The 12,009-nt window shown below is 45.8% G+C and overlaps 1 protein-coding gene across 3 annotated transcripts in view; it reads left to right on the top strand.

Moving 5' to 3' along the window:
* Positions 1–11,691, top strand: part of LOC131935891 (transcription initiation factor TFIID subunit 3) — a 65,940-nt gene extending 54,249 nt beyond the window's left edge. For all 3 annotated transcript variants that reach the window (XM_059292620.1, XM_059292619.1, XM_059292618.1), the window contains exon 10: positions 10,128–11,691. In XM_059292620.1, coding sequence (XP_059148603.1) covers positions 10,128–10,272 — 145 coding nt within the window. In that variant the 3' untranslated portion in view covers positions 10,273–11,691. The remainder of the gene's footprint in view (positions 1–10,127) is intronic.
* The last annotated feature ends 318 nt before the right edge of the window (positions 11,692–12,009 follow it).

Raw genomic sequence — 12,009 nt, 5'->3', positions numbered from 1 at the left:
CTTTATCCCCAGCCCATGTGTCTGTGAACTTAATCTATCCCAGCCCATGTGTCTGTGAACTTTATCCCCAGCCCATGTGTCTGTGAACTTAATCTATCTTCAGCCCATGTGTCTGTGAACTTTATCTCCAGCCCAAGTGTCTGTGAACTTAATCTATCCCCAACCAATGTGTCTGTGAACTTTATCCCCAGCCCATGTGTCTGTGAACTTTATCCCCAGCCCATGTGTCTGTGAACTTTATCTCCAGCCCATGTGTCTGTGATCTTTATCTATCCCCAGCCCATGTGTCTGTGAACTTTATCCCCAGCCCATGTGTCTGTGAACTTAATCTATCCCCAGCTCATGTGTCTGTGAACTTAATCTATCCCCAGCCCATGTGTCTGTGAACGTTATCCCCAGCCCATGTGTCTGTGAACTTTATCCCCAGCCCATGTGTCTGTGAACTTAATCTATCCCCAGCTCATGTGTCTGTGAACTTAATCTATCCCCAGCCCATGTGTCTGTGAACTTAATCTATCCCAGCCCATGTGACTGTGAACTTTATCTATCCCCAGCCCATGTGTCTGTGAACTTTATCCCCAGCCCATGTGTCTGTGAACTTTATCCCCAGCTCATGTGTCTGTGAACTTAATCTATCCCCAGCCCATGTGTCTGTGAACTTAATCTATCCCCAGCCCATGTGTCTGTGAACTTAATCTATCCCAGCCCATGTGTCTGTGAACTTAATCTATCCCCAGCCCATGTGTCTGTGAACTTAATCTATCCCCAGCCCATGTGTCTGTGAACTTATCTATCCCCAGCCCATGTGTCTGTGAACTTAATCTATCCCAGCCCATGTGTCTGTGAACTTTATCCCCAGCTCATGTGTCTGTGAACTTAATCTATCCCCAGCCCATGTGTCTGTGAACTTAATCTATCCCCAGCCCATGTGTCTGTGAACTTAATCTATCCCAGCCCATGTGTCTGTGAACTTAATCTATCCCCAGCCCATGTGTCTGTGAACTTAATCTATCCCCAGCCCATGTGTCTGTGAACTTTATCCCCAGCTCATGTGTCTGTGAACTTAATCTATCCCAGCCCATGTGTCTGTGAACTTTATCCCCAGCCTATGTGTCTGTGAACTTTATCCCCAGCCCATGTGTCTGTGAACTTAATCTATCCCCAGCCCATGTGTCTGTGAACTTTATCCCCAGCCCATGTGTCTGTGAACTTAATCTATCCCCAGCCCATGTGTCTGTGAACTTAATCTATCCCCAGCCCATGTGTCTGTGAACTTTATCCCCAGCTCATGTGTCTGTGAACTTAATCTATCCCCAACCCATGTGTCTGTGAACTTTATCCCCAGCCCATGTGTCTGTGAACTTTATCCCCAGCCCATGTGTCTGTGAACTTTATCTCCAGCCCATGTGTCTGTGAACTTTATCTATCCCCAGCCCATGTGTCTGTGAACTTTATCCCCAGCCCATGTGTCTGTGAACTTAATCTATCCCCAGCTCATGTGTCTGTGAACTTAATCTATCCTTAGCCCATGTGTCTGTGAACGTTATCCCCAGCCCATGTGTCTGTGAACTTAATCTATCCCAGCCCATGTGTCTGTGAACTTTATCCCCAGCCCATGTGTCTGTGAACTTGATCTATCCCCAGCCCATGTGTCTGTGAACTTTATCCCCAGCCCAAGTGTCTGTGAACTTAATCTATCCCCAACCCATGTGTCTGTGAACTTTATCCCCAGCCCATGTGTCTGTGAACTTTATCCCCAGCCCATGTGTCTGTGAACTTTATCTCCAGCCCATGTGTCTGTGAACTTTATCTATCCCCAGCCCATGTGTCTGTGAACTTTATCCCCAGCCCATGTGTCTGTGAACTTAATCTATCCCCAGCCCATGTGTCTGTGAACTTTATCCCCAGCTCATGTGTCTGTGAACTTAATCTATCCCCAGCCCATGTGTCTGTGAACTTAATCTATCCCAGCCCATGTGTCTGTGAACTTAATCTATCCCCAGCCCATGTGTCTGTGAACTTAATCTATCCCCAGCCCATGTGTCTGTGAACTTAATCTATCCCCAGCCCATGTGTCTGTGAACTTTATCCCCAGCTCATGTGTCTGTGAACTTAATCTATCCCCAGCCCATGTGTCTGTGAACTTTATCCCCAGCCTATGTGTCTGTGAACTTTATCCCCAGCCCATGTGTCTGTGAACTTAATCTATCCCCAGCCCATGTGTCTGTGAACTTTATCCCCAGCTCATGTGTCTGTGAACTTTATCCCCAGCCCATGTGTCTGTGAACTTTATCCCCAGCCCATGTGTCTGTGAACTTAATCTATCCCCAGCCCATGTGTCTGTGAACTTAATCTATCCCCAGCCCATGTGTCTGTGAACTTTATCCCCAGCTCATGTGTCTTTGAACTTAATCTATCCCAGCCCATGTGTCTGTGAACTTTATCCCCAGCCTATCTGTCTGTGAACTTTATCCCCAGCCCATGTGTCTGTGAACTTAATCTATCCCCAGCCCATGTGTCTGTGAACTTTATCCCCAGCCCATGTGTCTGTGAACTTAATCTATCCCCAGCCCATGTGTCTGTGAACTTAATCTATCCCCAGCCCATGTGTCTGTGAACTTAATCTATCCCAGCCCATGTGTCTGTGAACTTAATCTATCCCCAGCCCATGTGTCTGTGAACTTAATCTATCCCCAGCCCATGTGTCTGTGAACTTAATCTATCCCCAGCCTATGTGTCTGTGAACTTTATCCCCAGCTCATGTGTCTGTGAACTTAATCTATCCCAGCCCATGTGTCTGTGAACTTAATCTATCCCAGCCCATGTGTCTGTGAACTTTATCCCCAGCCCATGTGTCTGTGAACTTTATCCCCAGCTCATGTGTCTGTGAACTTAATCTATCCCAGCCCATGTGTCTGTGAACTTAATCTATCCCCAGCCCATGTGTCTGTGAACTTAATCTATCCCAGCCCATGTGTCTGTGAACTTTATCCCCAGCCCATGTGTCTGTGAACTTTATCCCCAGCCCATGTGTCTGTGAACTTTATCCCCAGCCCATGTGTCTGTGAACTTTATCCCCAGCCCATGTGTCTGTGAACTTAATCTATCCCCAGCCCATGTGTCTGTGAACTTAATCTATCCCCAGCCCATGTGTCTGTGAACTTTATCTCCAGCCCATGTGTCTGTGAACTTTATCTATCCCCAGCCCATGTGTCTGTGAACTTTATCCCCAGCCCATGTGTCTGTGAACTTAATCTATCCCCAGCTCATGTGTCTGTGAACTTAATCTATCCCCAGCCCATGTGTCTGTGAACGTTATCCCCAGCCCATGTGTCTGTGAACTTTATCCCCAGCCCATGTGTCTGTGAACTTAATCTATCCCCAGCTCATGTGTCTGTGAACTTAATCTATCCCCAGCCCATGTGTCTGTGAACTTAATCTATCCCAGCCCATGTGACTGTGAACTTTATCTATCCCCAGCCCATGTGTCTGTGAACTTTATCCCCAGCCCATGTGTCTGTGAACTTTATGCCCAGCTCATGTGTCTGTGAACTTTATCCCCAGCCCATGTGTCTGTGAACTTTATCTATCCCCAGCCCATGTGTCTGTGAACTTTATCCCCAGCCCATGTGTCTGTGAACTTAATCTATCCCCAGCCCATGTGTCTGTGAACTTAATCTATCCCCAGCCCATGTGTCTGTGAACTTAATCTATCCCAGCCCATGTGTCTGTGAACTTAATCTATCCCCAGCCCATGTGTCTGTGAACTTAATCTATCCCCAGCCCATGTGTCTGTGAACTTAATCTATCCCCAGCCTATGTGTCTGTGAACTTTATCCCCAGCTCATGTGTCTGTGAACTTAATCTATCCCAGCCCATGTGTCTGTGAACTTAATCTATCCCAGCCCATGTGTCTGTGAACTTTATCCCCAGCCCATGTGTCTGTGAACTTTATCCCCAGCTCATGTGTCTGTGAACTTAATCTATCCCAGCCCATGTGTCTGTGAACTTAATCTATCCCCAGCCCATGTGTCTGTGAACTTAATCTATCCCAGCCCATGTGTCTGTGAACTTTATCCCCAGCCCATGTGTCTGTGAACTTAATCTATCCCAGCCCATGTGTCTGTGAACTTTATCCCCAGCCCATGTGTCTGTGAACTTAATCTATCCCCAGCCCATGTGTCTGTGAACTTAATCTATCCCCAGCCCATGTGTCTGTGAACTTAATCTATCCCCAGCCCATGTGTCTGTGAACTTAATCTATCCCCAGCCCATGTGTCTGTGAACTTTATCCCCAGCCCATGTGTCTGTGAACTTAATCTATCCCCAGCCCATGTGTCTGTGAACTTAATCTATCCCCAGCCCATGTGTCTGTGAACTTAATCTATCCCCAGCCCATGTGTCTGTGAACTTAATCTATCCCCAGCCCATGTGTCTGTGAACTTTATCCCCAGCCCATGTGTCTGTGAACTTTATCCCCAGCCCATGTGTCTGTGAACTTTATCCCCAGCCCATGTGTCTGTGAACTTTATCCCCAGCTCATGTGTCTGTGAACTTAATCTATCCCAGCCCATGTGTCTGTGAACTTAATCTATCCCCAGCCCATGTGTCTGTGAACTTTATCACCAGCCCATGTGTCTGTGAACTTTATCCCCAGCCCATGTGTCTGTGAACTTAATCTATCCCCAGCCCATGTGTCTGTGAACTTAATCTATCCCAGCCCATGTGACTGTGAACTTTATCCCCAGCCCATGTGTCTGTGAACTTAATCTATCCCCAGCTCATGTGTCTGTGAACTTAATCTATCCCAGCCCATGTGTCTGTGAACTTAATCTATCCCCAGCCCATGTGTCTGTGAACTTAATCTATCCCAGCCCATGTGTCTGTGAACTTTATCCCCAGCCCATGTGTCTGTGAACTTTATCCCCAGCTCATGTGTCTGTGAACTTAATCTATCCCAGCCCATGTGTCTGTGAACTTAATCTATCCCCAGCCCATGTGTCTGTGAACTTAATCTATCCCAGCCCATGTGTCTGTGAACTTTATCCCCAGCCCATGTGTCTGTGAACTTGATCTATCCCCAGCCCATGTGTCTGTGAACTTTATCCCCAGCCCAAGTGTCTGTGAACTTAATCTATCCCCAACCCATGTGTCTGTGAACTTTATCCCCAGCCCATGTGTCTGTGAACTTTATCCCCAGCCCATGTGTCTGTGAACTTTATCTCCAGCCCATGTGTCTGTGAACTTTATCTATCCCCAGCCCATGTGTCTGTGAACTTTATCCCCAGCCCATGTGTCTGTGAACTTAATCTATCCCCAGCTCATGTGTCTGTGAACTTAATCTATCCTTAGCCCATGTGTCTGTGAACGTTATCCCCAGCCCATGTGTCTGTGAACTTAATCTATCCCAGCCCATGTGTCTGTGAACTTTATCCCCAGCCCATGTGTCTGTGAACTTGATCTATCCCCAGCCCATGTGTCTGTGAACTTTATCCCCAGCCCAAGTGTCTGTGAACTTAATCTATCCCCAACCCATGTGTCTGTGAACTTTATCCCCAGCCCATGTGTCTGTGAACTTTATCCCCAGCCCATGTGTCTGTGAACTTTATCTCCAGCCCATGTGTCTGTGAACTTTATCTATCCCCAGCCCATGTGTCTGTGAACTTTATCCCCAGCCCATGTGTCTGTGAACTTAATCTATCCCCAGCCCATGTGTCTGTGAACTTTATCCCCAGCTCATGTGTCTGTGAACTTAATCTATCCCCAGCCCATGTGTCTGTGAACTTAATCTATCCCCAGCCCATGTGTCTGTGAACTTAATCTATCCCAGCCCATGTGTCTGTGAACTTAATCTATCCCCAGCCCATGTGTCTGTGAACTTAATCTATCCCCAGCCCATGTGTCTGTGAACTTAATCTATCCCCAGCCCATGTGTCTGTGAACTTTATCCCCAGCTCATGTGTCTGTGAACTTAATCTATCCCCAGCCCATGTGTCTGTGAACTTTATCCCCAGCCTATGTGTCTGTGAACTTTATCCCCAGCCCATGTGTCTGTGAACTTAATCTATCCCCAGCCCATGTGTCTGTGAACTTTATCCCCAGCTCATGTGTCTGTGAACTTTATCCCCAGCCCATGTGTCTGTGAACTTTATCCCCAGCCCATGTGTCTGTGAACTTAATCTATCCCCAGCCCATGTGTCTGTGAACTTAATCTATCCCCAGCCCATGTGTCTGTGAACTTTATCCCCAGCTCATGTGTCTTTGAACTTAATCTATCCCAGCCCATGTGTCTGTGAACTTTATCCCCAGCCTATCTGTCTGTGAACTTTATCCCAAGCCCATGTGTCTGTGAACTTAATCTATCCCCAGCCCATGTGTCTGTGAACTTTATCCCCAGCCCATGTGTCTGTGAACTTAATCTATCCCCAGCCCATGTGTCTGTGAACTTAATCTATCCCCAGCCCATGTGTCTGTGAACTTAATCTATCCCAGCCCATGTGTCTGTGAACTTAATCTATCCCCAGCCCATGTGTCTGTGAACTTAATCTATCCCCAGCCCATGTGTCTGTGAACTTAATCTATCCCCAGCCTATGTGTCTGTGAACTTTATCCCCAGCTCATGTGTCTGTGAACTTAATCTATCCCAGCCCATGTGTCTGTGAACTTAATCTATCCCAGCCCATGTGTCTGTGAACTTTATCCCCAGCCCATGTGTCTGTGAACTTTATCCCCAGCTCATGTGTCTGTGAACTTAATCTATCCCAGCCCATGTGTCTGTGAACTTAATCTATCCCCAGCCCATGTGTCTGTGAACTTAATCTATCCCAGCCCATGTGTCTGTGAACTTTATCCCCAGCCCATGTGTCTGTGAACTTTATCCCCAGCCCATGTGTCTGTGAACTTTATCCCCAGCCCATGTGTCTGTGAACTTTATCCCCAGCCCATGTGTCTGTGAACTTAATCTATCCCCAGCCCATGTGTCTGTGAACTTAATCTATCCCCAGCCCATGTGTCTGTGAACTTTATCTCCAGCCCATGTGTCTGTGAACTTTATCTATCCCCAGCCCATGTGTCTGTGAACTTTATCCCCAGCCCATGTGTCTGTGAACTTAATCTATCCCCAGCTCATGTGTCTGTGAACTTAATCTATCCCCAGCCCATGTGTCTGTGAACGTTATCCCCAGCCCATGTGTCTGTGAACTTTATCCCCAGCCCATGTGTCTGTGAACTTAATCTATCCCCAGCTCATGTGTCTGTGAACTTAATCTATCCCCAGCCCATGTGTCTGTGAACTTAATCTATCCCAGCCCATGTGACTGTGAACTTTATCTATCCCCAGCCCATGTGTCTGTGAACTTTATCCCCAGCCCATGTGTCTGTGAACTTTATGCCCAGCTCATGTGTCTGTGAACTTTATCCCCAGCCCATGTGTCTGTGAACTTTATCTATCCCCAGCCCATGTGTCTGTGAACTTTATCCCCAGCCCATGTGTCTGTGAACTTAATCTATCCCCAGCCCATGTGTCTGTGAACTTAATCTATCCCCAGCCCATGTGTCTGTGAACTTAATCTATCCCAGCCCATGTGTCTGTGAACTTAATCTATCCCCAGCCCATGTGTCTGTGAACTTAATCTATCCCCAGCCCATGTGTCTGTGAACTTAATCTATCCCCAGCCCATGTGTCTGTGAACTTTATCCCCAGCTCATGTGTCTGTGAACTTAATCTATCCCAGCCCATGTGTCTGTGAACTTAATCTATCCCAGCCCATGTGTCTGTGAACTTTATCCCCAGCCCATGTGTCTGTGAACTTTATCCCCAGCTCATGTGTCTGTGAACTTAATCTATCCCAGCCCATGTGTCTGTGAACTTAATCTATCCCCAGCCCATGTGTCTGTGAACTTAATCTATCCCAGCCCATGTGTCTGTGAACTTTATCCCCAGCCCATGTGTCTGTGAACTTAATCTATCCCAGCCCATGTGTCTGTGAACTTTATCCCCAGCCCATGTGTCTGTGAACTTAATCTATCTTCAGCCCATGTGTCTGTGAACTTTATCTCCAGCCCAAGTGTCTGTGAACTTAATCTATCCCCAACCAATGTGTCTGTGAACTTTATCCCCAGCCCATGTGTCTGTGAACTTTATCCCCAGCCCATGTGTCTGTGAACTTTATCTCCAGCCCATGTGTCTGTGATCTTTATCTATCCCCAGCCCATGTGTCTGTGAACTTTATCCCCAGCCCATGTGTCTGTGAACTTAATCTATCCCCAGCTCATGTGTCTGTGAACTTAATCTATCCCCAGCCCATGTGTCTGTGAACGTTATCCCCAGCCCATGTGTCTGTGAACTTTATCCCCAGCCCATGTGTCTGTGAACTTAATCTATCCCCAGCTCATGTGTCTGTGAACTTAATCTATCCCCAGCCCATGTGTCTGTGAACTTAATCTATCCCAGCCCATGTGACTGTGAACTTTATCTATCCCCAGCCCATGTGTCTGTGAACTTTATCCCCAGCCCATGTGTCTGTGAACTTTATCCCCAGCTCATGTGTCTGTGAACTTAATCTATCCCCAGCCCATGTGTCTGTGAACTTAATCTATCCCCAGCCCATGTGTCTGTGAACTTAATCTATCCCAGCCCATGTGTCTGTGAACTTAATCTATCCCCAGCCCATGTGTCTGTGAACTTAATCTATCCCCAGCCCATGTGTCTGTGAACTTATCTATCCCCAGCCCATGTGTCTGTGAACTTAATCTATCCCAGCCCATGTGTCTGTGAACTTTATCCCCAGCTCATGTGTCTGTGAACTTAATCTATCCCCAGCCCATGTGTCTGTGAACTTAATCTATCCCCAGCCCATGTGTCTGTGAACTTAATCTATCCCAGCCCATGTGTCTGTGAACTTAATCTATCCCCAGCCCATGTGTCTGTGAACTTAATCTATCCCCAGCCCATGTGTCTGTGAACTTTATCCCCAGCTCATGTGTCTGTGAACTTAATCTATCCCAGCCCATGTGTCTGTGAACTTTATCCCCAGCCTATGTGTCTGTGAACTTTATCCCCAGCCCATGTGTCTGTGAACTTAATCTATCCCCAGCCCATGTGTCTGTGAACTTTATCCCCAGCCCATGTGTCTGTGAACTTAATCTATCCCCAGCCCATGTGTCTGTGAACTTAATCTATCCCCAGCCCATGTGTCTGTGAACTTTATCCCCAGCTCATGTGTCTGTGAACTTAATCTATCCCCAGCCCATGTGTCTGTGAACTTAATCTATCCCCAGCCCATGTGTCTGTGAACTTAATCTATCCCAGCCCATGTGTCTGTGAACTTTATCCCCAGCTCATGTGTCTGTGAACTTAATCTATCCCCAGCCCATGTGTCTGTGAACTTAATCTATCCCCAGCCCATGTGTCTGTGAACTTAATCTATCCCAGCCCATGTGTCTGTGAACTTAATCTATCCCCAGCCCATGTGTCTGTGAACTTAATCTATCCCCAGCCCATGTGTCTGTGAACTTTATCCCCAGCCCATGTGTCTGTGAACTTAATCTATCCCCAGCCCATGTGTCTGTGAACTTAATCTATCCCCAGCCCATGTGTCTGTGAACTTTATCCCCAGCCCATGTGTCTGTGAACTTAATCTATCCCCAGCCCATGTGTCTGTGAACTTTATCCCCAGCCCATGTGTCTGTGAACTTAATCTATCCCCAGCCCATGTGTCTGTGAACTTAATCTATTCCCAGCCCATGTGTCTGTGAACTTAATCTATCCCAGCCCATGTGTCTGTGAACTTAATCTATCCCCAGCCCATGTGTCTGTGAACTTAATCTATCCCCAGCCCATGTGTCTGTGAACTTAATCTATCCCCAGCCCATGTGTCTGTGAACTTTATCCCCAGCCCATGTGTCTGTGAACTTAATCTATCCCAGCCCATGTGACTGTGAACTGACTCTATCAATCTATTCTCAGGCCGTGTGACTGTGAACTGACTCTATCAATCTATTCTCAGGCCGTGTGACTGTGAACTGACTCTATCAATCTATTCTCTGGCCGTGTGACTGTGAACTGACTCTATCAATCTATCCCCAGGCCGTGTGACTGTGAATTGACTCTATCAATCTATCCCCAGGCCGTGTGTTGGAATCAAAGCAGAGCCCCCAGAGAGCCAAGACTGGTACTGTGAGAAATGTTTACCTAAAACTAAACTCTCCTCCAGAGGAAGGGGAAGACCAAGGGGGCGTGGTAGAGGAAGGGGAAAGAAAAAACTGACTTGAGCTTCTTGCTCTTTACAATTCTCAGAACAGCCAATGGACATTTTTTTCATCTGAAAACTCTTGACATTTTTAAAGAAACGAAATCATTTTAAAAATCTTTGAAAAATGTGTTCTCAATTGTTATTGTCTCTGTACAGTCCCATCAGTAAGTTTGGTGTTTGCATCAAAATACCATTACATTTCATTTTGACTGAAAGAAAACATGATTTACCTTGTGCTTTGTCATTAACAATTGAGCCTAAGATATAGAGCACCAAATCACTTTTAATTGACAATTGAGCCTAAGATATAGAGCACCAAATCAATGTTAATCCTGACCCAACAAACCTTTGTTGGTGCTTATTGATATACATCCCTACAAGCACCTTACTTATTTATGTACAGTAAGGCTAAGTAAGTACTATTCAAACCTATAAACTAAAGCTATTATTAGACCATGAAGTAAACCTAACTAGTTTTGTGCTATTCAAGAAATTAGTTTTAAAAATTGCAGCAGATTTAATTTTAATTCTTTGGTTTTCTTTCACATTCCTAAAACTTCTTCCAGCAATTTTCAAATGTTTAAGGTGGTCAGCTTGCCACTTTTTTGTGAACCAAACTAGTCAGACTGCTGACACACCTGACCTGTCAGACTGCTGACACACCTGACCTGTCAGACTGCTGACACACCTGACCTGTCAGACTGCTGACACACCTGACCTGTCAGACTGCTGACACACCTGACCTGTCAGACTGCTGACACACCTGACCTGTCAGAGACTGCACCTGGTCTGATGCCCTGAAAATGGTGCCCTCTGACCTGGCTCTTCTGTCCTTACAAATCACACTGTCCAGTAGTGGCTGGCCTGGCTCTTCTGTTCTTACAAATCACACTGTCCAGTAGTGGGTGGTCTGGCTCTTCTGTCCTTACAAATCACACTGTCCAGTAGTGGCTGGCCTGGCTACATACAGTCCCATATGAAATTATTGCTAATTAGTACAAATGACAGATGGGCATACGTTTAAAAAAACGTTTAAAAAACATAGATACATTAATAAATTTGGTTTCTCTCAATTCATCATCTTTTCTGTTTGTGCCTAGACATGGGGCAGATGAAGTAGACTTGATCTGTTTCAACAACCTTGGCCTAAGTTTCCATGAGTCGGGTAACCATCCTTAATCCTAGTTGGGTGTATCCCACAGACTTGAACCCAGGATTCAACTCTATAGCTTAGCGTAATAAAGTCTACCTTCCAACTATGCCATCCCTAGTACAATTTAAATATCCTAGAACCCTATGTATGTATTTATATTTGTGCTTATATATATATATATATATATATATATATATATATATATATATATATATATATATATATATATACACACACACACACTAGGCTTACTGCTTTGCTTAGGGCCGCTTAGCAGTGTTTCTTCCAGACTTTTTTCTCCGGGGGGGACACTTGAAATCTTCGGGGGGGCAGTAAACTTTCTTCGGGGGGGCGGACACTGTTAAAAGTATATATTTTCTATATAAATTATATAAATTTCATTTCGTTCGGGGGGGGGGGCGGTAAAAAATTTTCGGGGGGGCTTTGCCCCCCCGAAGAGATGCCTGGAAGAAACTCTGCCGCTTAGGCAACCTTTTGAGATGGAAGAGCCAAAAGTTACAATTTACAAAATGTCCCAGTTTATAAAGAGCCATATTATTAGGGTATATGAATAAGATTAGGTAGATAAATTTGATTTGTTAT

Source organism: Physella acuta, unplaced genomic scaffold, assembly GCF_028476545.2.
Source record: "Physella acuta isolate Inbredline_101_S28 unplaced genomic scaffold, ASM2847654v3 ptg000163l, whole genome shotgun sequence".
Taxonomy (NCBI): Eukaryota; Metazoa; Mollusca; class Gastropoda; family Physidae; genus Physella; species Physella acuta.
Note: the sequence above shows the minus strand (reverse complement) of the source record. Positions and strands in the feature narration are given on the sequence as shown.